Raw genomic sequence first — 26,465 nt, 5'->3', positions numbered from 1 at the left:
ATACACAATAATGCTGTATTTGCCTGAAATGTCTTTTTCTAAAAATGAACAGGACAATCTAATTAGTACACATACTCTGAATAACCCACCAGATTACACAATATAGCCACAAAATATAGTTTGGTAAATAAATGCTTTATTCATATTTAAGTTAGGGATATACTTTTATTATATTAAATATCCTTTAAAGAAAGTTTTAAAATACAGTAGATAGCTGTGAGTAGAAAATAAAATCTGGGCAACCATCTGAACTTTAAAAGAAAACTAATGTTCTGACACTCCATGGCAGTGTAAGGCGACATTCCTGACGATGCAGTCACTACAAACAATAGAAGCGTTGTCAGTTCAGAATCCACACAGCAGACTCTGGAGTGTGCGCTGTCCCCTGCACTGGTACCTACCTCGAACCCAAAGTTGTAGCCCTGAATCATGGCCTCTCGGTAGTACTGCTGCAGCGTGGTGGACTCGGACTCGTCAGCCTCAGCATCAGACTCCAGGGTGAACATGTGCTCCACTCGGTCAATGGCATCGCTTATTCTGTTGCACAGCTCCAGGGCATCGTTCTGAGGAGACCCAAACGGTGAATGATTAGCCTGAAGAGAGGCAAACCAGCACTCTCCACAGGAGGACTCCACCATCACCACAGGCAGAAACCACAGAGACACTTTATCCAAAACGTGACAAAGAAATCCTATTTCCACCATTCTCTGTGTGAAGTATTCTTTAATACCTTACAAGTCACTTGGTGGAAGCAACCACATGAAGTGGCTGCGCACCTAACCGCATTCTGGTCTTTGAACAGGTGTTGATGTCCCTGGCACTTCTGTGCAATAACCAGGGGAGATCATCAATGGAGGAAGAGGAGGAGGAAGAGGAGGAGGTGGGTGAAGGTCAAGGATGCTGCCAAATATCCCACAACACAGGAGAGACATCTTCTTACCACTCCGAACAAAAGGAGACATCCCTACCATCACCCAAACAAAAGGAGACGCCCTCTACCCCATATATTAGGTAGCACATCACCACCACCACCTCATATAACAAGAGATACCCCATCACCCCACACAAGAAAGAGTCACTGTCCCCAGTGTCAACAGAGCAAAGGCTGAGAGACCTGTCTTAATTTAAGTTCTCTTAAGCAGCATAAGGCTAGCTCCACACTCACCTCCTTTCTAGCCATCTCTCATACCCTTCTACACTGAGAATCTATTACGTCTCACATCTCATTGCAAAATATTCCTCAAAAATCTTCCAAACTCCCACGGCTCAGCATATAGAATCAGGAAGTCCTCAAGCCTCAGTCTGGGCTGACCTGACTTCACCAGCTTTGGCTCCAGTATGGTCTCCCTTTTTTGCGGTGTATATCAAACCAGACTGTGATACTTGGTCAGCACATCCACGACCTTGACCCATGGACGCCAGTGCCCGAGTGATGCTTTTGTCAGTTACTCCCCAGCCTTCCTGTTTGGAACTCTGCCAGCTTTGCTACCACAATGCAATTCCCAGACGCTATGAGGAGGTGCTGGCCTGTCAGTATGACGGCAGCCCACGCCCTGGAGCCAGGTTCTCCAAGCTGAGGTAAACTCAGGTCGCACAGCGCCCTCCACTCTACAGAGTATCCTGGCTTGAACTAGAAGGCAACAGTTCCCTGTCTTGGTATTGGGGTGGGAGAACAGTTTCTAAGAGATTGATCAATAAATAAAATGGACTGGATTGGCAGGAGGAGACCAGTGTTCACTGAACAACTTGCACTTCCCTGGAGTCTCTAAGACGCCACAGTGCTGAACTGTGAAGGCTTAACCGACAGCTTCTGCAGGAAGCCGAGAAAAGCAGGACCTAAGAACGCAGTACCAAACACAGACGCAGACAGAAAGAGTAAGGAGGTGCACAGCTGTGGCTGCCACAGACCGCAAGGCCTGCACGTCTGCCCACACCAGCTCTTTCTGTTAGAATTCACTTGGCTGAATCATGTATTGAACAAAATAATAAGCAACTCTTTGACCGTGCAGACAGAGCACCTGTAGCAAATACTGAAAACTGCTAAAGGTGAAAGAAACTTAACAGAAGGAAGAAGCCAAGATCTCATTCTCAATTTTGCCAACCAGCCAGCCCTGGCACATCCGTAAGGTCACAAAACCACTCAATTTCCATCCTTCCCACTCTACAGTTTCAGGAAACACCTAGGAAGTGCTTCATTTACACATGTGCACAAGTGTATACTAGGAAGGATGGGGGCACTCATCCCTCAAATGACATCACCCCATACCTTAAGCTGCTGCAAAGCTTTGGCGATGACCGGCTGACTGGACGTCTGCTCATGGCGTAGAGTCATCAGCCCCTCAATGGACTGTTGGAAAGCCTTTCTCTGAAGTATGAGATGAGCAGATTCCATGACAACCAGCAGAAGATTGTCCACCTGGAAGGAAAACCAAACACAGGACATGCAAACAGCCCAGTGACTGCTCTCCCACTGTACTGCAACTCCCACCCCCAAACAGCACCACCCTCAGGACTGCTATGCAACTGCTAGCCACACGGCCAGGATCACCTGCAGGCCCAGCTACCACAGGCCAGGGCAGCAAGCTCTTCAGCCAAGGGAAGAGGAGCCCCACACTCCACTGGGACAGGACATGGGCACACATGGGTTGTGTGTGTTGGAGCAGCCCCGGAGATGGGAAGACAGAGAAGATGAGAGCCCTAGCATTGATCACTGAGAGATCAGGGCTGTGAGACCGAGAGCTACTGCGGCATTTGGGGGAGAGCTGCATGTTGTCATAACCGCTCTCCAACCAAAAAACTAACTGGAGATTAACTGGGGAGGGAAAGAGGCTTGAAGCAGGAAAACTACAAGCAGGAAAGCCCGGCTGCTCAGGAAAGGCAGTGATGCTTGAGCTGTGGCGGTGGCCCTGGCAACACCAGACAGATCGTTTGCTGAACACACGTCTGGCTGCCAGGCTGGCTAATAGGTAGATGTGGGAGATGCACTTCCATTTCCTGCTGCAAGGCTGACTTAAACAAGCGAGTGGGTGTGCTTGACTGAGAATGCAAGAGAAAGAACAGGTGGGTGGGATGGGGACGCAGCTGGTCCAGCAGAGCTCCAGGTGAGTGTGAACACCTGCTCTCACTGCCCTCCGCTGGCCACACGTGTGAGGGGCGTCTCTAAGCAGCCCTGGGGACAGCACTGTTCGTGCTCTTCAGAGGCATTCTGGGACTGGGCTGTCTGGAATTAGGACTCATCAATGGAATTATGGCTTTCAAATCTAACTGACTGAACATGAAAATACATAAATCAAACATGCAGGCCATTTCAAACATTCCAGTACAATTTGACACACTTATCAAACTTGCTGGGATACTTTTAGTACAATCATGTTAACAATTCACGTAGGGAACCACACAGGCCCATTTCTAGGGGGCACATACTTCAGGTCATTTGGGGTGATGTTTCTAAGTGGCCACAGCCTGTCTCACACAGGCCCTTCCAAACACCCACCTGCATGCTTCTCAGGGTGTCGACAGTCTCCACCTGGGGCACGATTTTGACAGCCCGGGCTTCCCACGTGCCCCAGCTGTCCTCCGAGTCCCGGGCTCGGTCCCCGTGCTTGGTCAGCAGCAGAAAGGCGTCCATGAAGACGTCGTCTGGGTCCTTTGAGCAGTCCTTTCCCGTGGCAGCATTGAGTAGCTGCAGAATAATTTTCTTCTCCTCTGCAAGGCTGTCAGGAACAAACACGTGCAAATTCTCCAGCCCAGGAATCTGCACCTGGAAAAGAAACAGCCCATTCTTAAACTAAGAGATGTGAGAGCAAAAGCAGCCAGGGCAGGGTGCAAGCCTGCATTCCTGGCCCTCAGAAGGCAACCAAGGCTATACAGTGAATTCAAGGCCAGCCTAGGGGTTTCAGCGTGGGAGTGGATAGACAAGCAGGTTCCAGAAAGCGGACGTGTGTGCGACAGGCATGAGTGCCAACAGCAAGCTGAACTGCAAGTGCCTCGGTGACTGAGGTTGATGCAAGAAGGGCGAGGGGCTGGGAGGGCTCTGGGGGGCAGTACTGAAGTTTCTCCAGATACAGGGCACCGCTTCACTGTGCCACGTGCAACAGCTAGTTCTTCATGGGTGTGTGTGCCTGGTACAACCTGTGAGCGCTACTGTCAGGCTGGTCTACAAGGCAGGGCCATTATACCGCCATGATGGGGTGCACAGCAGCCACCCCTCCATCACACATCCCCAGTGCACTAAATAGTTGTCTATCAACTTGACCTATGCTGGAGTCACTGAAGAGGAGGGAACCTCAGCTGAGAAAACACCTCCATAAGCTCAGGCACTGGGCAAGCCTGTACAGCATTTTCTTAATTAGTGATTGACGGGGGAGGGCCCTGTCTATTTGGAGGATACCATGAGGAACAATATAGTAACAGTTTTCCACTGCTTCTGGATCAGCTCCTGCCTTCAGGTTCCTGCCTTCTCTTTGATGATGAACAGTGATATGGAACTGTAAATGAAATAACCCCTTTCCTCCCCAAGGTGCTTTGGTCATGGGTTTCATCACAACAGAAACCCTAATTAAGACACCCAGGCTTGGAATACAGTTGCCAATGACATGTCGTATGCAGGTCCCAAAGTGACAAATCTCAAACAACCTAAAGAGGAGTAGAGTTAGGCCCAAGCAGAAACCTGATGACCAAAGTAACCATTGCCAAAGAGCCATGCAGACCTTGGAGTGCAGAAGACCTGAGGGCAAATGCTAAGATCGCTACCGAAGTCAGTAATGTTATTTACAGTCACTGTTGTAGTCACCGTTTTAAATAGGTATTTACACGTTTATGCATAACTAAGTTAATAACCATATACATTGTGGTTGATCATTTATATTTATAAACAAGCTCAATATAAGGAAGTGTGTTCTTCTATGAACGTGTATGAACAAGCAGCCTCTTTAGAAGGCAGGAGAGACTGAGGACTCCAGAACACCATGGGGACTCACTCACCTTAACATACTGCTTTGCTTCCAGAACATCCAGGAGCTCTCGGACCGAGGCCGACAGTACAAACTCTGCTGCTATTTCCAGGTCCTAGGATCACAGAAAGGAAACTTCCTTAGGCTCAGCTCTAAGATAGAAGATGGGAGAAGGGCAGCAGCGACCGTGTGGTGGACTCACCTTCCTTAGCATTTTAGCAAAGCCCAGTGCCTTGGAGGCCCTTTCCCTGGCTTCGTGGAAGAGCTCCTTGAGTGCTCGGCTGATCTCTATGACAGATCTCCTGCCAGGGGTAAAGTTCAGTTAGCTCACATAGGGGGCACTGAACACCAGAGCAACTACTAACAAACACGAAGCAAATTTCAAAGCCTAGCAACCAATATGGCCTTCATCCATAGGAACAAGCAGCTACTGAGAGTGTGGCTCAAATCCCGGGAAGCCTGAGCTGCAGAGCTCTGTAGTAACTACTTGAGCTGTTTCAATGCGCGTAGGGGGTGTCCACACACAGTACATTTAATTTTCTAGACAGTATGACAAGTTCTTAGACATCGTAATAACTGAGAAGAAATAGACACCCAGTGTGGTGCATACAGCCAGCCCCTCGTGCCATCTCCTGAGTTGTGTGGCACCACAGTGCCACCACAGCTGACCACAGGGGCAGGACACCACGGAGCTGGAGTAGCCAGGCCCTTCCACAGACAGCCCTTTGAGATCCATCTCTGGCAGGCAAGCCGTCTGCAAAGAGCTGCTGCCCAGCTCTCTGCCTCCATTCTTCATTTGCATTAACAACTTAGAACTACAGCACACACACACACACGCACGCACGCACGCATGCACGCGCGCACACACACACACACGCACGCACAGAAATGAAGAGAGGGAGGGAGGGAAGGGGAAGAGAGGGAGGGAGGGAAGGGGAAGAGAGGGAAGGAGGGAGGGAAGAGGGAAGGAAGGAGGGAGGGAGGGAAGATAATCTCAATGGTTCAGTAGCAACTAGAAGACGTTGAATAACAGATGAGCCATGGCCCATGTGTTTACCCTAATGTGCAACAGAAGGGATAAGCCATGTATAAACATGTGCCCAAGGGCATTAAAAGATAGCAGGGGTTTAAAGAACAAAACTGTAACGTTTAAAGATGCTGCAGGGACCATAGGAACAGACTGCTGTGGCAGCCATTTTCAGTTAATACCCCCTGTCTTCACTGTGTTAAAGCATTCGCCTGTAAAGAAGCGTTCATGTAAAGCCAGAAGCACTGACAATTCCTGTCCATCACTGTCCAGTCTGAACAAAGCCCTCCAGAAGTAAAACTCCACAGTAAGAAATGGCCAGAAAGCCAGTGTGTCACCAACCTTAGCTCATCGGCCGCACTGCTGTCATCAGCACTGGTCCAGAGCTCAGCACAGCTCTCCTGCAGGCCGGATTCCAGAAAGCTCCCCGTGGATTTCAGTAGCATCCCGGCAATGTCACTGGGGACAAGCAAGAAAGCAGAGGCAAATCAGCTGTTGTCACAACAGTTACCACTGGGAGTTTCCTCTTAGCACAAGACTGAGGAGAAAATACAGAAATCTACAGCCCAACCCACCTTTCTCCTATTACACAGCACTGAGTATAAACCACAATGGTAAATTGTATGTGGTGGTCACATGATTACTTTGCTATTGCTTAAATGTTCAAGATGGCATAAAATGCCTCAAACAAACCAAATGATAGGATAGAAAAGTAAAATAAACTGGAATACAGCCATTTTTAAACTTTCTCTCAAGGTGATCTCTTACAGCTGGTGAACCCAATATTCTCCACCTGTACTTTCTCAAGGACCAGACAACTTAAACACTCAATTTAATTTAGTGTTATTGAACACCCACACACACAGAACAGGGTCAGTCATTGAGATAAACCTTCAACATCACTATGGACCTCGACAATGTTCGAGAAAAGGCAGGGATGAGCTAGTGAGAGAGTGAGGGTAAGTATGCAGCCATCATCAGAGGGGGAAAGGAACAGGGCAGGGCTGGCATCAGAGAAGATCAGCCCCAGCTGGCAGTGAAGCCTCTCCTTGACAGAAAGGCCAGCTACAATCAACAGCTGGATGCTGGCAGGGAGGGGTGCACAGCTGTGTTGGTGCACAGACCTCACAGGGAGGGGTACACAGCTGTGTTGGTGCACAGGCCTCACAGGGAGGGGTAGACAGCTGAGCTGGTGCACAGGCCTCACAGGGAAGGGTAGACAGCTGAGCTGGTGCACAGGCCTCACAGGGAAGGGTAGACAGCTGAGCTGGTGCACAGGCCTCACAGGGAAGGGCCAGAAAGGAAAGTGTTCAAGCACAAGGTTCCTACCAGAAAAGCTTTCCAGCCTGTGCTTCTCCTCCACGGATGTAATGAGTTATTTCTTTGGTGAAGTTCCATTCTTCTTCTAGCAGGTTCTTTAAGCTGTGGGAAGCCTGAGGTAACTGCTGCAGCATGTGGATCCAGCTTCTCATGTAATCAAAGTATACCTTAGAACAAAATATACAACACCATGCTTCAGAGAAGTCAGCCACTGACAACCTAACCTGTTAACAAGCAATAGAAGCAGAGGGGTGAGACAGAGGAGGATTGTGGGAAGCATGGCACGGGGGACAAGGCCACAGCACAGCCAGCTGCTGTCTAAATGAGGGCTCGTCTTCAGCTGCAAGAGTCTCCAGGGACAACACATTCGCAGCCTTTCAGACTCCTGCCAAGTAACCGAATAATCACAGAATACAGCAAAAAGCAGTGACGTAAACAAAGCACATGAAGACTCACTACGAACCTGGCCATGGTTCCTTTGGGAAGTTACTGTTCTGTTCTTTACTGATTTTAGTTGGAGAGGGTTATCAGCACGTGTCCCAACAACCCTTCCTGACCCAATCCCGTGACGTGAATTTCCAAGGCTTATTACATATAGATTATGATACAGCCAATGGGTACAGAGACTGTACCCACTACAAGTGCCACCACGGCTTTACTACCTCTAAATTCCCACCTTGAGTTCTCCATCAGCTGAGAGTGTGTGATGGTTAGCACTGATCGCCAACTTGACAGACCTAGAAAGTTTGGGGAGATGAGCTCTGACATACCTGTGGGGACTCTTGACTATGCTCCCTGCAGTGGAGGATTACCTTGTTTGTGCTGAGGTAGGACGACCTGTCCACTGGGGGATGGGAGTGGGGGGGGATGGGGGCACCATTCCCTGGCTGGGATCCAGCTGTGTAAATGCAGAAAGAGCTGCGCAGCTGCATGCATTCAATCACTCTCTTCTTCCTCACTGTGAACGTGATGTAGCCAGCTGCTTCAAGCTCCTGCCACCGTGGCATCCCAGCCACGGGATGCCACCGTGGCATCCCAGCCACTGTGGCATCCCAGCCTTTTCTCTCTTAACTTGCTTTGCCACTATTATTTTATTCCAGCAACAAGAAAAGAAACCGTGACAGTGTACCTCTGACAAGCAGTTTCCTCTCACCACACTCTGGAAGGAAGGCTACTGCAAAAGACGCATTGGTGCATTCTCTAATCTAAGGGATGAGCTGACCACACATTCTCTACATCAGAGCTGTGAAGACACAACTCCACCTTCTCACACTCAATGTGACATGGCTATGAAGAAACAGATCCCAGCCTCACTGCCCAACTCCCAAGTATTCCCCATACTGTCACACCCCAAGGTGACCTTCTCCCTCACCAGCCTGTTTCCTCCATTTCTTCCTTTTCTTGAGCCAGTTCTGCTATATAGCCCAGGCTAGACTTGAGCCCATGGCCCTTCTGCCTGATGAGACCCCAAGTGTACACACCATAACTGACTGAGTCACTGTGCATCCTGAGTGCGCACACCCCAGCTGACTGAGTCACTGTGCATCCTGAGTGCGCACACCCCAGCTGACTGAGCCACTGTGCATCCTGAGTGTGCACACCCCAGCTGACTGAGTCACTGTGCATCCTGAGTGTGCACACCCCAGCTGATTGAGTCACTCTGCACTCTGTGTGCACACCCCAGCTGACTGAGCCACTGTGCATCCTGAGTGTGCACAACCCTGCTGACTGAATCACTATGCACTCTGTGTGCTGCACACCCCAGCTGACTGAGCCACTGTACATCCTGAGTGTGCACACCCCAGCTGACTGAGTCACTATGCACTCTGTGTGCTGCACACCCCAGCTGACTGAGCCACTGTGCATCCTGAGTGTGCACAACCCTGCTGACTGAATCACTATGCACTCTGTGTGCTGCACACCCCAGCTGACTGAGCCACTGTACATCCTGAGTGTGCACACCCCAGCTGACTGAGTCACTATGCACTCTGTGTGCTGCACACCCCAGCTGACTGAGCCACTGTACATCCTGAGTGTGCACACCCCAGCTGACTGAGTCACTATGCACTCTGTGTGCTGCACACCCCAGCTGACTGAGCCACTGTACATCCTGAGTGTGCACACCCCAGCTGACTGAGTCACTATGCACTCTGTGTGTATACTCCAGCTGACTGAGCCACTGTGCACTCTGTGTGCATATCACACCTGACTGAGGCACTGTGTGCACTCTGAGTGTGCACACCCCCAGCTGACTGAACCACTGTGCACTCTGAGTGTGCACACCCCAGCTGACTGAGTCACTGTGCACTCGAGTGTGTACACCCCAGCTAACTGAGGCACTGTGCACTCTGAGTATACATACCACAGCAGGCTGAGTCACTGTGTACGGAGTGTGCACACCATGCTGATTGAGCTACTGTGTACTCTGAGTGTGCACACCATGCTGACTGAGTCACTATGCACTCTGAGTGTGCACACCACACTGACTGAGTCACTATGCACTCTGAGTGTGCACACCACACTGACTGAGTCACTATGCACTCTGAGTGTGCACACCACACTGACTGAGTCACTATGCACTCTGAGTGTGCACACCAGGCTGATTGACTGTGACACTATTAATGATTTCCAGACAGTGTTCTGTATCTTTGAATGCTCTGGGTCTTGCACTCATTGGCCTGTAGCCAAGGACCCTGCAGGCTCAGGTTTGCTGTGACTGGAGCTGAACACGAGAAAGAACCCAGTCTTCATTGGTCATGTGCTGTCTCATGCAGGCCAGACCCCTCCAGTTGGCTGACCTGTAAGATGGCTTCACCCTCCCAGTGAGCTCGGGGAGCAACTGCCTTCTGGATACTCAAGGGCAGCAAGGGTTGGTACCCTTCTGTCTCCACTGTGCTTTAAACAGCCATGCTTCCACTTTCTTACTCATAACCAAAACTACAACAGGGGCGCACAGCAAGCGCTTCATGCTGCTTACGTCCCCACCCCCACCTCGAGACCCTTTATTCAGCCATCTACTGAGTCCAGGCCTCGCCTGCCTTCAGGCCCCTGTAAGAACTCTTCATACAGGGTAGGAGCAGGGCACAGTGGAGGGGAGGGAGGAATGAGAGTTAACACAATCAAAGATGGGGCTAAGGCTAGACCCTTCCATCTCAGGGTCCTGGGTTCATTCCCTAGAACCACATAAAACTGCTTCACAGCCCAACTTGTCATTGACACTGCAGAAATCTCCAGAATTTCCAATGCAGCCACTTTACACAATGTCCTCTAACGTGTTCTCTCCAAACAACTGAAAATAATTACAAACAAAGATTTCTTATAGTACGCTGGCTACTGCAAGCCCCTGTGCCCACCCCCCCCCACCCCCCCCCACCCCCCCACCCCCCCCCCCACCCCCCGTCTCCCCTGCTAAGGCTGGGAGGCCACTAAGAATGTGAATTCCCACCCTGTGCTGATAACTCCAAAGCCATATTGTCATCTGGACAATACGTTGTGGATGAAACGGACCTGCACTTGGCTGGCAAGGTGTTTTCCCATCTACCAGCCGAGAAAGTAGGATGCTGCCTGTGGTGCTGTGGTCTGCCTGGGACAAGACACAGCAAGCACCTTCACCTGAAGTATTCAAATAGCAACCTGTGGATCCCTAAGGATCTCACACGCTCTTCCTATACATGAATTCCACCACAAACAGGAAATGAAAGAATTCCAGGTGCTGCCCCACCTCAGGGTGCTTCTGCCTGCTTACGTGTTTATGTGTTGTGCTACAGTGCACATCCAACTGCAACTGCTGGGAGGGTTCAAAGAAGGAAAGGATGACTGTAGCCCTGAAGGCTGGACTCTCAGTGACTGGAGAGAGCCACATCCACAGAGTAGGTCCTATGTGGGCAGAGGAGGGGTCAGTTCTGGCAGGAAAGAGTAGCGTTGTCAGCCTGAGACTAGACACGTGGAGCAAGTGTGAGCTAGGCTCCGTGGGGAAGAAAGAAGCCTCGCCTGTGCCTGCCCATCAGTCCACTGGCAAGCCCTGGCACAGGCTGCTTCTGTACATGGCCCTTGGCTCATGCCTGAGATGCAGCACCCTGTGGACACGTCTGCAGCTGAGGAGTTCGGCTCAGCAGATGGTCACAGCCCTGGACATGCAGGAAGGAAGCAGCTCCCGTGGCCGGTCCCCACCAGAGCTGGTCTTCATTTCCCCGCTGCTTCCTGAGCTATGAAAGGTCCCCGCGCCTACCTCAGAAACTGTAAAAAAGGCTACTGTTTGGGGATTGAATGAAATAAGAACCAATTTCAATCTCTTTTCTAATATAATATAATCAGCAATTGACTAGGTTAAGGCTAGATCAAAATGTCAATTTTAAAAGCCATTGAGACTTTTTAAAATATGGTTTTAGGGGGGGAAAAGGTCCCCACCCGATGTCACCCAGAAAGAGGCAGGTCAGACTGCCACATTCACCTAGCAACAGAGAAACACGCCCTCCCTTACCATCAGCATCTTCTGCAGGTCCTCCTCAAAAGCATCCATGTCGCAGTCGGTCTTCTCCAAGCCATCCAGAACCTCCTGCAGCATGAACTGGTAATACTGCTTCATCAGCAGCCCCCCCTTCAGGACCTCTTTACACTCGCGCACTAGCTGCAAGAGAGCACACATAGACACAGCTGTCACTGCACACGCTGGCCACACTGGCTGCCAGTCCTCACAAACACCCCAGAGGGACCTTGCCTCTGAGGAACCTGAAACGGTTTCTGACTCCTGAGAAGCTTGTGTGTGTCAGCTCAGCCATCTGTAACACAGTGAAACATCAGAGAGTGGCCACCGCTCAGCTTGAATACATCTTACAAATCACTTCATACTGAAAACAAATCTCACTTAGTGAGGCCACTTTTACCAATGTACACCATAAAACAAGAGGTAGAAGAGGAAAAAAAAAAAACTCATGAAATAGGAATTTTAACCAAAACCAAGATTTAAATAACATACCACAGAAAATGGCGGCTTCTGAGTAACAGAGCATGGTTTGCCTGCTGCGGTGTGTGGCTTCATCTACTACCAAAAGCCGCAAACCAAGCCGACTCTAAACTTAGTCTGATAAAATTAGAACTCAAGGAAAACAGGAAAGAATGACAAAAGAGCATTTACCAGTGTATCAGGGACTACAGGGGGAGAATACAGAGAAGAGGCAACCGAGAAGGCCTCCTCCATGCTGAGCACTGGGACACAGTGCCCTCGCCTACGGTCCCAGGGATGAGGGCAGACCTACGCAGGCACACTGAGTTTCAGAGGCAGCAGCCACAAGAGGAGTTCAAGGGCAGTGGCTAGGAACAGCAGCTGTAGCTTCGCAGACTCTGCAAAGTGGATAGTTCACTACTGACTATTACACTTGCCCCCAAGAACTAATCAGAGATGCCTCTAGCCTTACCCACAAGCCTGTGGGTACACCGACACTGGGGAGCACCAGGGCCATTGAAAGTCTTGTGTTGATGGCGTATTTAGAGAGAAGTGGGAAGAATTACATGTGTGTGCACAAACACACACACATTACAAACACACACCAATGCACTCTTATTTTATGTGTAGGAAATGTATGTGTGCAGGGAAGACAGCTGGATGGAAGCACACATGCTCTGTGGTCGTCTCTTCCGTGCCAGGAGAACAGAGGAATATTTTTAATTTGTTCTTTTCTATGCTTTTCCATTTGTCTAAAACAAGAAACACACTTGCTTCTATAGACAGAAGCCCTTCAGTGCCCCTCAAACAGCTAGTCATGTTAATAACAACTATAGCGACAGGCTAAATCTTCCAAGAGTGTCTGTGCCTACTTCTCTGTATTAAATGCCCTCTAGGAATTTACTACTAATCCTTGAATTTTTAAAACAGAAAATTTCTATTCTCTTTTTTCTCTAAAATACTGTATCAATCCTAGTACCGTCACTGTTGGAAGTGCTTTAACATAAATTGCTATTTAACACTGTCAGAGCCCCATTAGTGAAGTAGACTCCACCCTGTCCCACAGGGTTACAGCTGACGTATCTGATGAGGGATGGGGATAGGTATTTGACTAGCTAGGCACACCTGCCTGCTAGTAGATACAGAGAACAAGATAGAACTATGGCCAGGTGGACCAGGACGACAATAACGAAAAATGAGATGGTGGGAAGGCAGTGGAACCAATGGAGGAAAAAGCTCTGGCTGGTACAGAGTGCCAACTGGATACTCTGTTCAAGTGGCAAGTGACAAGGAGCCTACTCCCAAATGTCCTCAGTAGTCACCCTCACCTACACTTGACCAAAGATGCAAACACATGTCCTATGTGGTCCTGCTGTTGTGAGCTGCTGCACCTGTCTGCCTTCAACTGTGCTTGCTGTCCTGTGACTCACAGAGGTGAGTGGCCCTTCAGCCTCTGGCACAGGATGTGAAGCTCTGAATGGTTTTATATTAATCAGTGTTGGAAACAAACCTGTTTGATGCTCAGGAGAGACGGCTCTCCAGCAGGCCTCTGCTCCAGCCGCAGCTTCAGACACTCGTGGATGACATTGAGCAGGACGCGGCAGAGCACGAGGAAGGCGGGCTCGAAGGAGGGCAGGTCCATGGCCTTCAGCTCTTCCCAAGACACAGCACTGCACTTCTGCTCTGAGGAGGGCGGTGTCCCCGACAACTGCACATAATCCGAGCCCCACATGGGACCTGGAAAGTCAGAGAACTGCAGCGAAAGTTCAGGACAGATTAAAACTGTGCGCAGGACATGACCTGAGGCTGTGGCTATAGGTTTTGCTACAACCTGTTGACTTAGCTACAAAATTCTCCTTCTAAAATGAAAAGGATCTCCAACAACTCAACATTTACACAAGGACCTCAAAAGTCCCAGAGGGTTAGAAAACCAAACTTTACACTTTCATCAAGGGCAGAACAATGAGAGTTTTTTTCTTTTTTTTTTCTTTTCTTTTTTTTTTTTTTTTTTTGTTGGTGTTTAAACAAAACCATCAGGACATATTACACACAGCGCCATCTACAACTATGTCTAGACTGAGAAATCATGGAACTGCTAGAGGCAAGGAAAAAAAATTACAAAACTCCTAAATAGCTGCTTATATGAAAATAAAAACCTGAGAGTTCAGCCAGCCTTGCATACATTCTGAGTCACACTTCCTGATGCTGCAAAGGACACTCTCTTCCCATAGCAGCCCTGTCACCTGTCACCTCATGCTGTCCTGCTCAAATTCTTAAGCTTTCCCCCAGAAAGTGGGGGACCTGGGACTTTCCTCCCTCATTCTTAAGCCTCTGGCCCTGCCCCACCACCACCACCACCTTCACCAGCAGCAGCATTAAAAAACCTTGACCTCTTTTATGAAGTGAGGTCATCAAAATTTGAAAGTCTCAACTTCTTGCATCTCTAACTGTAGCTCATTCTGTATCTGTGGTGTCACTGGTGTCTGTCTCCCTCGACACTTCGGGAACGCTTTACTGTTGTCCACTCATCTTTACACACTCACCTGATGACAAGTAAACTGTAGCCTTAACCAACATCCAAGGCAATCTACGTTTGCTAGAGGCACAGAGTCCACTGACCCTTTCAAGGCCACATCCCCACCTACCAACTAAAGCCCTTGCCTCGCTCCTTGCCCCTCCCCCTGCCCCCAGCTAGGTGCCCTCATCCCTTCTCAGTGCTGGCACACAAGGTTTCATTGGGCCTCATACATAATGCTGCCCTTAGCCCAGGCTGCTTGCTCCCCTAAGAACTTCCCTCACTCAGCCTATACCTGTCTAAGGGTTTCCTTCACCCTACATACACCATGCCATGCACAACTATGCCTTGAGTTCATGTTGATCGGCACCATAGTCCAATGAGGGGGGAAATCAAGGCTACAGAGTCAGAAAGCCCAGCTTTGGGTCATTTAATTAGCTATATGGTTCTAGAAACATCATGTAGTCCTCAGGCTGGTTCTTATTTTCAAACAGACTTGGACTTGGGATTCGGCTTAGTATAAAGTATTTGCCCCTATGAGGCCCTACACACATACACTCTGTCTCTCTCTGTCTCTCTGTCTCTCTCTTTCTCTCTCTCTCTCCTGACACCTTATACAAAGTAGAGCAACTTTCAAGGGCTCAGAAGCTAATTTACAAAGCACCTTGGTTGCTAACTGGACGGACAATTCAATTATCTTCTTCAAGATGGCTCCCTGAGCCCGTGTTTCCCCTGTGGCTCTCCAAATACTGCTGTCCACAGTCACCTTGCTGTACTGACGTCCATGGGCTCTTCCTTATGAGCACCTCTCCCATCTATGCATCCTAGCTACAGCCACACATGCTGGTTTTCAACAGTTCCCCACTGGCCTCATTCTCAGGCTTGCCTTCCCTTCAGTCCTCCTCAGAGCTGCACTGGGACCTGTGAAGGCCACAGCCTCTTACTTTAGCCCCAAAGCCTGATATCCACACGCACACTGACCACACCAACCATGAAGACCAATGTCAGACCTTACACCTTAGCAATCGCGCTCTGTGATTCTACACAGGTCAATCCCTGACAGATGACTCGCTTTCTGCCTGAATGCTGCTTCAGGGAACATGCCTCTCACAATCCACGTGTCTCTCCAATGTGTGCTTATTTACTCAGTCACGTCCACCACTGCACACTGAGTTCCCTGGTAGATCACCGGTTCTGAGAAAAAGACTCTTGATCTCCAGTTAGTAGGATCGGCCAGGCTCAGGTCAGCATCTGCCTTCTTACAGGGATGCTGAGCCCATTTTTGACCGATAAGTTAATGGTCAACACTCCCAAGGCGCCCACCTGAATTCTGCTCCAGCTCCCCCAGCAGCAGCACCATGGACTATCTGGGCCCCAGCCTTCTGTGTGAAGGTAAGTCCCTGGTTCTCAGACCTGTTTCTGTGCTACTTAAGGACTGCACCGTAAACTGGAAAGTCTACGGAGCAGCAGACATGGGGTGAATGTGGGAGAAGCTGAGGTGAGACAAAATGTTAGCTCTAGGAGGCAGCATAACATTGCCAAGAGCAGGCATGGCTTAGCCAGACATGCAGGTTCATGTCCTGGTGCTGCCTGCCCTTCTCCTCAGGCCCGGGCCACTGTCAGTCAGTGGCTCCTACTGGCTCTGGTCCCAGCTGTGCTGTTGCTATGTTGTTGCCATGGGATACAGCTCTCCCTGCGACTTCCGTCCAGCTCTGATCTTGCTGTCAGGTCTGATTTAGCTGGCGCACAGCTGTCAAAACCATGTGGCAGAGCGTTCCCCATGTAAATCTGTTTTAACACAGAAAACCTCTAGGCAAACAAGCAAGCATGTGCTTTCAAGGCTGTCACTCAATCAGAGCTCTTGTAACTTTACTTATGAAGTCAGACAGACAACGATGGAACAAATAAGTTAGCCATGGCAGCTTCACAGTAACGCATGTTCACCACCCGGCGGGCAGGAGGGCTGCCCCAGCCTTGTTGGTGCTACAAGTGGCTAATGCAGACCTGCACTGTGCTAGACTGGCTGCTTGCAAAGACCACAGACTGGTTCATAATGTCAGTCCTGAATTCCACATTAGAAGGTTTTACTTTGCTATTCAGGATGGGCATGTATGTTATTAAAGCTCCTTGGGTAATGCTGATGTGTAGTCAGGCCTGGAAACCGCTGGCCTATTTTTAAGCCTGATAGCTCAGACTCCACCAACAGCGCATAGCACTGTGACTTGGGGGTCCCTTCTTCTTTAAGCCACCTTCCTCAGGGATAAACTGGAGCCGTGACATCATCTGCCACCTGTGAGGCTAAGCAACAGTCTTTTTTGTTGTTGTTTTGTTTTTGTTTTTCAAGACAGGATTTCTCTATGTATCCTTGGCTGTCCTAGACTCCCTTTGTAGACCAGGTTGGCCTTGAATTCACAGTGATCTGCCTGCCTCTGCCTCCCTCAGTGCTAGGATTACAGGCGTGCACCACCACAACCAGCTTACATGATCATTTCTAATCTAAGATGTGAGTCAGTGACCCAGCACTTTCTCAGTATTTGTGGCATTATGACAGATGCAGTCAAGCAGTGTTGGTATCTTATATACTACACTAAAGTAAACAAAGCTCACTGAGAAGCACTGGGAAAGGACACTAACTAGGCAAGGACAACAGCAAAGGGAAATGCAGGAAAACCCTACATGGCAGCTCCATGTTTAGTCCTCATGGGGTAAGAGAGCGCAGGCACACTAGACAGGCTCTCACCAGAAGAAAAACTAAACTAAACTAAACTAAACTAACGGGGGCAAAGAGGTGATGCCACACTAGCACCACAGCAAGGGCACCACCCTCTACAGGTAGATGGACAGGTAATCACAGGCCCATGCATACACAGGAGACATCCCCGAGATAGCCTGGAAACAGGGATACCGCAGCAGCCAAGCTCAGTCCCTGCTGGGAAGGGCCAGGGGCCCTGTTCTCACAGGCAGTATCTACAGACGGGCAGGCACCGGGGGCTGGAAGCACTGTGCACGCTCAGGGAGCCTGGCCCGCTATCTGGAAATGGTTATCAGACACTTGGGCTGTGGGAATTTAGATCACAGTAAGGTGAGTGAAATCAGAAGGCCGCTGGAATCCAGGTGGGGTCTGCACAGAGGAGCGGGGAACCAGAAGATAAACCAGGAAACCACAAAGACCTCAGGCCAGCCAGCTCTAGGTACACAGCGTGGAAGACCAGAGTTACACACACACACACACACACACACACACACACACACACACACACCCCACACTGTCCTGGCTCCAGGGGAAATTCTGCTGGCACTGAGTCTACACAGGGGTTTAAATATGTTTCATGTGATGACCTGAGAGTCCCTCATAGAACATTCTTTCAGACCACAGACAAGTGCCTTCCAAGTGAAGTCTGTCTGACAAGTGCCCCATCCACTAACTGGAGTGCACCTAGGGGGTCTGAGTGTGTCCTGGGGAGGCCAATCTGCAGCCCTAGAGAGCAACAGTCGCAGAATTCAAACAGGGCATGCTCAACTTACTAAAACAAATACAAGCAGACTCCGGTTATTTCTAGCTTACAATTTTTTTAAAAACAATAAATATAATAAAGCTTTAGGGAGAAAATATTTTGTTAAGCATACTTCCAAAGGATTACTAAATGCTATTTACAAATACTAGATACAAGTAATTTAATCATACGGAATAGGGATATAAAGTCATACATAAGAAAAAAAGTATCACAAATACATGTTACTTCTTTTCTATAAAACCCTTCGATGATGTCACCCAGAAGCCACAGAGGCAGAATGCAGAACAGCCGCACACTCTGCCCTGTCTGCCACACAAAGCCATCTAGAAGCATCCAACAGTGAAGCCGGGGTGCATAGGCTGGCGTGGTGTTTCAGGGTCGGGGGCTCAGCCCTCACTACCACAAGACCTCAAAGGCATACTTAGGTATGCCATTATTTGGAAGAGATTAAAGGTAAAATAACATTTTACAAAGAAAAGAAAAGCCCATAGTAATTTACACTTAGCTTTAATGGGGAAAAATGATATAACAATAATCCTAAAAATAAAGGAGTTTGTATTGGATGTACATAGATTTTACCATCTATACAAATCCCTGCTGAGGCCTCACTAACTCTCTGGGTAGACAGGAGGGTATTAGTACATGAATTTCCCAGACAGAAGGCTGAGAATCAAAAAGACAGAGCCAGTCATTCTAGAAACTGGGACCTGCCTACTGGACCTTAAAACGGGGCCCTGGCAGCTGTTCACACAGCTGCAGCAGACAGCCCCACAGGCCGAGCGCAACCTTTCTGTTCCTCTTGCTCTCTCTTCTCAGCTGCTGTTCTCACACTCTGGGTTTTACTTTCTCTAAAGCTCTCTCCAGTGGTGTGGCCATCTCTTCTCTGTCCCATCTCCCGTCTCCTGGCAGCTGTGAGCCTTACAGCGGGTTAGCCCTGAAGTTGCTCTTTGAAACTAATAAAAGAGCCTTAAAACCAACTGTGACTCTTTGCCTGAAACAGTTAGTAACATGACTAAGAAAAAATAAACTCAGGATACACATGCACACACATGTGCACACACGCATACACACACACATGCACACGCACGCATACACACACGCACGCACCTAAGTGCACAGCACAGCACACGTGCACATGGCACACGCGCACCCCTCCACTTACAGACACTGTGCTTGAAAGTCTTGCCTGTTACTTGTCACTGACTCCTCTGCAGCTTGCGCTCACTCAGCACCGGCTCCCGACTTCACACCTGGCTCATCCTTCTCCAGCTGGTATTTACACAGCTGTGCCTTCCATCCACACACCACCTTGCACTCCGTTCATTAAATTCATAGAGCCCCTTACCGTATTACTTTATGGCAATAATCATGCATGCAATTATATCTGCCGTTTATGCCCTGAGATGCTAAGAACATTAAAGTCCCTATGATCAGTACAACACAGCAAGTGGGATTAGAGACATGACATCACGGCGCAGCACCCGCCGACACCTACCTCCACTGGACGGTCACTCTTCGCCAGGGCCACACGAGCCCTTTGCAAGGAGCCATCCATTAGCTTATGAAGTCGTAAGATTAACTTTCTTAGCCCCATCTGCTTCAAAGCTTTGTCCACAAAAGGTCTGTAGATAGAAGTCAAACAGAGCCTGCTGACCCCGGCTTCGGCGCCACAGTCTGCCGCTCCCCAGCCCACAGAATCCTCCTCGGATTCGAGCCTCTCAAGTTTCCTGGACACACAGTCCCGCGAGTGGGTATCCAGAAAGTTGTGTGTGGACGGCCTGAGCTCCAGCACCCTTGGACTTGGGGTTCGTTCTTCGTCACTCTCCTCTGTCCCACTCTCCAGCTCTCTCAGTTCTCCCTCTGTGTCCTCACCCTCGTCTTCCGGCTCGTAGCCTTTGGATGGACGAGGGGAAGGGATTTCGAACACTGGCCAGCCAATGTCTGATAAATTCTTGATGCCCAGAACAGTACCCATAATCCTCAGCTTCTGGTTTAGGTCTTTTGTGATGTTTAGCCACAGACAGAGTGCCCGCACTCTGTCCTCAAAGTCCTTCGCCGCGTACCTCTCGTAGTCCTTCTGCAGGGCCTGCAAGGACGGATAAAGCGCCTCCATGTACTCCAGCAGCTCCATTATCCGCTTCACCTGCTCAAATGAGACCCTCTGGCGCTGGAGGTGCTCGTGGTACGCTGAGTAGGCCACGCTGTTCGCCGCGGGCGGGGCTCTGGCTCTGCACTGCCCTTCTAGTGAAGCACCATGGAAACCAGCTCCGCTTCTAGCGAAGGCAATGCTCCCATAGTTAACCTTGAACGTGAGGATTTCATTGATGATGTCTGGGATGGCTTGGCGGGCCGTGTATAAAAACAGGTCCTGGTCATTGATGGTGCGACCTGCGTGCCAGGCCTGGAGCTCTAACCAGATCAGTTCGTTTGATCGGTTGAACCAGAAAGCAGCTGTGTTTTCCTGTCCCCTCTGCTCTCTGTCCTTCTTCTTCGAGACTGAGGTAAGCTTTAGCAAAAGGCGCAGTGTTTCAAAGAACTTTAGCCGATCCGCTGGGCAGTCAGTCCGCGAGGTCTGCCGCGCAGTTCTAGCTATAGGCATGGGCATGGAGACGGGCAGCTTGGCGTTGCTACAGCCGAGGCTGAGGTAAGGCTTATTGAGGTCCACATCTGGAATTGGTTTTTTTGGCAAAGACCCAGCCACTGAGTCCAGCATGAAGGAACACTGGGCACTTTTCTTATGGTCTCGCTCTGTGGTTCTCAGAGTCGCGCGGATCTTCTTCTCCTGCTTGTAGCTGTATTCTTCCACGGTCTCCGCTCCCTTCCCCAAATCTTTGTGTGGAGACTGGCTTGGTGTGTTCATTTTTTCTATTAAAAAGAAAGCAACAGAACAGTATGAACCTCTAAAATATGAAGCCAGACTCTACTTTAAACCAAACTGATACTCACACAAATTTACAGTCAGGTTATTACTGTGACAAAGAGGAGTTCCATAAGGTGAAACTTGGAAATAATCAAAACACAACACTTTGTAAGTTTTAATAATTATACTCATTTTTATTGCTATATTATACTTGTGTTCTTTTATACTTACAACCACTGAATGAACTGTCAAATTCAACACTATAAAATATATTTAACACCTTTAAGAAGGGGAAATGGCGCAGAAGTGTGACAGAGACTGAGTTCAAGAGAACACCCAATCCCTGCCTTTGTCTTAACAAAATATGTTCAAATCTGCTCATTTAGAAGCAAATAGTTTAAATCTCCTCAGCCTCTATTCTCCCTGCTAAGAGGAGGTGCCGTGACGTCAGAGGCTGAGGTGCTGTCTGAGGAGATGCTCAGTGTAAGGTGCCTGCTACTCCGCAGACTGGATCCCTGACACCACGTCACTGCCGGGTGGGGTGAGGACCACCTGGAAGCCCAGTGCTGCAAGGTGGTGGCAGGGGGGTCTCTGAGACCTGCTGGCCAGTTAGTGCCACTGAATTCACGAGCCTCGGGTTTACCAAGCGACCCTGCTGCAGTAAAGAAACTGCAGCACAACTAAGGAAGAATCCAGGGATCAGAATGTTAGGTCATCAATGGTGACACTGAAGGTTTAGGCACAAATTCACCAATATACTCCATTTTAGGTTTCTTTACACATACAAGGGTAAGAAATGATTTTTCTTTCTTTATAACCTATAAATATGCAAAGAAAAAGAGCTCTTTGAACAGGTAAAAAGTTCAAAGTAGAGGAACACACTGTGTCAAGTGCAAGCTATGGTTTAAGATTTGATGGAACGGAGTGTGGAACATGAGTTACAGAGCAATGTATCTAAAAATCAACGCACCAGAAAAATTTGAACAAAACCAATTTTCTTTCTAATTAAATTATTTTAAAATAAGGGTTAAACAAATATACAGTATATTTACTAGTTTATGTACCTTATACTGACTTTTAATCTATCAAAAATTTTTTGAAGTTATTTGTTCTGTGTGTGTGCGCGCGCGCATGTGCACATGCACATGTGTGCAGGTGCATTACATGTGCCACAGTGTGCGTACTCAAGTCAGAGGGAAACTGTGTCTCTCCTTCCTCCTTGTGGGCCCCATGCAGCTTAGGTCTACACCTGACACTGTTCAAAATGCTGACATTCTGAACAGTGTAACAACAGCCTTGGAACACTTACTATTACTACTTTAACTTTATAAATGAGACTGGGACCCAGAAAGACTCACTCCAGAGCCTCTCTTTAGGCTAGTGGGTAATAGAGCTGAGTCATCTTGTTAGCCTGTCCACAAAGGTTTCCTACAATTTGCATAAATAAATATAAATAAGTTATATTTACATATTCATTAAGTGCATGGGTGTTTTGCCCGCACGTCTATCTGTGCACCACACCACATGTGTGCCTGGTGCCCAATGAGGCCAGAAAGCTTTGGATTTCCCAGAAATGGAATGACAGGTGATTATTAGCCACCACATGTTGGCTGGGAGTGCATGACGGGTGCTCTGGAAGAGCAGCCAGTGCCCCTAACTGCTGAGCCATCTCTCCAGCCTCTTTTACTTCTTAAAGTAGGAATGTCTTAAGATTGATGAAAATGTTATTTATAATATTTACTTCTACTTGCATCAAAAGTTGTTACGCAACCCATGCAAATAAGTGCTTCTCAACCATACTCTTTCCGGCTATCAGCTTTGCAACCCTCATTCAAACACAAGTATCTAGACCAACTTTTAAACTGCCTCTGCCTCTTGGTTTGTTCATTCTGTGCTCGTCACTCAGAAAGAACACACAGATCATTCCTGTGTTTAGTTCCTCAGTGGAGCTTCAAAAGCAGAAAGTACAGGCATTTCCAATTTTTTCTCCAAAGAATTTTATTTTTCAGGGCATCAATTCATACTCTATGGTGTTACTATAAAACAGAGTGAGCACTATGTGCAGTGTGCAGTACTGGGGACAGGTGCTAGGTAGTGAGTGAGCACTATGTGCAGTGTGCAGTACTGGGGACAGGTGCTAGGTAGTGAGTGAGCACTGTGTGCAGTGTGCAGTGCTAGAGACAGGCGCTGGGTAGTGAGTGTGCACTATGTCCAGTGTGCAGTACTGGAGACAGGCTCTGGGTAGTGAGTGAGCACTGTGTGCAGTGTGCAGTACTGGAGACAGGCTCTGGGTAGTGAGTGAGCGCTGTGTGCAGTGTGCAGTGCTGGAGACAGGCGCTGGGTAATGAGTGAGCGCTGTGTGCAGTGTGCAGTGCTGGGGACAGGCGCTGGGTAGTGAGTGTGCACTATGTGCAGTGTGCAGTGCTGGGGACAGGCGTTGGGTAGTAAGTGTGCACTATGTGCAGTGTGCAGTACTGGGGACAGGTGCTAGGTAGTGAGTGAGCACTGTGTGCAGTGTGCAGTACTGGAGATAGGCGCTGGGTAGTGAGTGAGCACTGTGTGCAGTGTGTCAGTACTGGAGACAGTCGCTGGGTAATGAGTGAGCACTGTGTGCAGTGTGCAGTACTGGAGACAGGCGCTGGGTAGTGAGTGAGCACTGTGTGCAGTGTGCAGTACTGGAGACAGGCGCTGGGTAGTGAGTGAGCACTGTGTGCAGTGTGCAGTGCTGGGGACAGGCGCTGGGTAGTGAGTGAGCACTGTGTGTAGTGTGCAATGCTGGGGACAGGCGCTGGGTAGTGAGTGTGCACTATGTGCAGTGTGCAGTACTGGGGACAGGTGCTAGGTAGTGAGTGAGCACTGTGTGCAGTGTGCAGTACTGGAGACAGGCGCTGGGTAGTGAGTGAGCACTGTGTGCAGTGTGCAGTGCTGGAGACAGGCGCTGGGTAGTAAGTGAGCGCTGTGTGCAGTGTGCAGTGCTGGAGACAGGCGCTGGGTAGTGAGTGTGCACTATGTGCAGTGTGCAGTACTGGAGACAGGCGCTGGGTAGTGAGTGTGCACTATGTGCAGTGTGCAGTACTGGAGACAGGCGCTGGGTAGTGAGTGTGCACTATGTGCAGTGTGCAGTACTGGAGACAGGCGCTGGGTAGTGAGTGGCTAACGCACTGGTCTAAATGCCTTCAACACAGCTGTGTGGGGCGAGCTACAGAGAAATAAAATGAAGCTGATGGGCTGAGGAGAGCAGTGCAGAGATCGCAGAACACAGACGTACTATTAAACAGGCTACTGATCACAGCAGCTAAGAAGGGCATGAAGAGGCGCCGGAGGCCCAGAGAGCCTTGTACTAGCTAGTATGTGCATCTAGATGAACAGTTTTACGGTAGAGAGAATAAGAATTATGAAACAAAAACAATTGTTAGTAGGATTTAAGATTTAAAAATTAAAAACTTGAGCTGGGAAGATGGCTCACCTGGTAAAAACTTGCTGCGCAAACCTGAGGACCTGAGTTCGGATCCCCAGCATCTGTGTGACATGCTGGGCCATGGCAGCTGGCGCCTGCAGCCCCAGCTCCTGGTGAGAGATGGGGACCACGGGGCTCCCTCAGCACTTGCCTAGCTAAATCTGTGCATGCCAGGCTCAGCGAGGGACCCTGCCTCAAAAGGCATGTGGAAAGTGACTAAGGAAAATACTCAATCTTGACCTCTGGCCTGTAGCCATATAGGCATGTACTTGCACACACACACACACACACACACACACACACACACACACACACACAGTAGAAATTCACATATTACAGTGAAATTCAAACAGAAAACAGGGGTAACCTCAGTCTAGCCACCACGTGAATACCAGTTATACCACTAGTAGACAGATGGGGGGGGCGGGTACTGGATCACTTTGCATAGCCATGCTTCTCAAATGATTTATTTATCTGTGGTGGTGTAAGTAAACAGATCTGCCAGACAGACCTCCCGAAAGGAGGAACCTAGCAACTAAGAGAGATCTGGGGAACACCAGGGCTTTGGATACAGAACCACCCTAAGCAATGGATATTTTCTTACCCACTGACATCATCAATAACCTTCTTTAACCCACCCAGTGCCAACTGCTAATCGACAGGATCATTTGCTCAGTTTTCTACTGATACTAAATTCTCTGAGAACAACAAAAAGTCTGACACAGAGCTGAACAGGGGTATCTGAGAGCTGACATGGCGGTGCACATCTTTAAGTACTCAGGAGGCAGAGGCAGGCAGAGTTGCAAGAGCATGGCCAGCTTAGACAACATAGTGAGTTCCAACTCTGCCAGGGCCACATAATAAGGCTCTGCCTCAGAGAGACATGTGAGTGAGTGAGGGATTGATTGGGCAGTGGTCAATCCTGACCATACGTTAGCAGTTAAGACCGTGTGTATAAGGCACAAACAACGATCAGCCGAATGTACCTGTTTCTTCAGGGCAAGTTTAAGAAAAAGAGGGACAAACTTTTTTGACTATCAAAATCCATCCTTAAATGTCTGTCTCTTTTGTAACACAGCAGGGTTAGGGTAGGTAGGTGCATAAGCATTGCTGCCAACTTGAAATACACACACTTTCCAGTACAGCAGCTCCACCCCCGGGGAGCTGGGCTCCATTAGTAACTCCATTGTGTAACACTTGTACACAATAACAAGTGTGCAGAGCATTTCTCACAGCAGGAGTGCTTATTTGAGAATATAAGGAGAGCCCATTAGGAAAATGGTCGCAGTTATCCTGTGAAAGCAGGCATTTAAATGTGCTGACACAGACTGCCTAGAGGCAGTAGCAAGAGCAGTCTCCACCCATACTGTGAAAGTGCAGCTTTACAAAGCAGAGCCTGCTAGGGTGCAGTGCTTCACCTCCAAAGCCTCCTGAATCCATAGGAAGTCAGCACTCCCACACTAACTCCACATAGGTACCGGAGTGCTATAGGTCTGCAGGATGAGAACTTGGAATCCCTAAAACCAAACCTATAGCATAAGCTGCCTCACTCTGAGCCTGAGACGACACTTCAAACATCACATTCATAACAAGGGCTTGCACTGCAAAAGATGGAGAAACAGTCCTAGTGGTGACATGCCCCTGTATGAACCCGGCTCGCAGTGACCTTCTGCGGCTTCAGACACCCTCTGGGTCTTTGGCATTCATGAGGCAAAGATGCCAGAAGAAACAAAAGACAGCAGGACAGCATGCCAACTCCCCAGAGCAGCTAGTGAACCAAACCTCTGGGTACCCAGGCCCACAGAGCATGCACAGGGCGCGTGTGCAGCAAGCACTGCACAGGGAAGGTGTGCAGAAAGGACGCTGCAGGGCATCCA

At 49.0% G+C, this 26,465-nt stretch overlaps 1 protein-coding gene across 2 annotated transcripts in view; it reads right to left on the bottom strand.

The window, feature by feature from the left end:
* Positions 1-26,465, bottom strand: part of MAP3K4 (mitogen-activated protein kinase kinase kinase 4) — a 92,070-nt gene that overhangs the window by 20,813 nt on the left and 44,792 nt on the right. For both annotated transcript variants that reach the window (XM_084777794.1, XM_084777795.1), the window contains exons 3-12: positions 19,767-21,136; positions 13,752-13,994; positions 11,780-11,926; positions 7,309-7,466; positions 6,322-6,438; positions 5,155-5,254; positions 4,984-5,067; positions 3,494-3,760; positions 2,267-2,416; positions 402-563 (exon numbers count right to left, since the gene is read on the bottom strand). In XM_084777794.1, the coding sequence (XP_084633920.1) occupies positions 402-563; positions 2,267-2,416; positions 3,494-3,760; positions 4,984-5,067; positions 5,155-5,254; positions 6,322-6,438; positions 7,309-7,466; positions 11,780-11,926; positions 13,752-13,994; positions 19,767-21,136 (2,798 nt within the window). The remainder of the gene's footprint in view (positions 1-401; positions 564-2,266; positions 2,417-3,493; positions 3,761-4,983; positions 5,068-5,154; positions 5,255-6,321; positions 6,439-7,308; positions 7,467-11,779; positions 11,927-13,751; positions 13,995-19,766; positions 21,137-26,465) is intronic.

The sequence above is a fragment of the Acomys minous genome, assembly GCF_964271855.1.
Source record: "Acomys minous genome assembly, chromosome: 3".
Classification (NCBI taxonomy): Eukaryota; Metazoa; Chordata; class Mammalia; order Rodentia; family Muridae; genus Acomys; species Acomys minous.
This window is presented reverse-complemented; position numbering and strand designations above follow the sequence as displayed.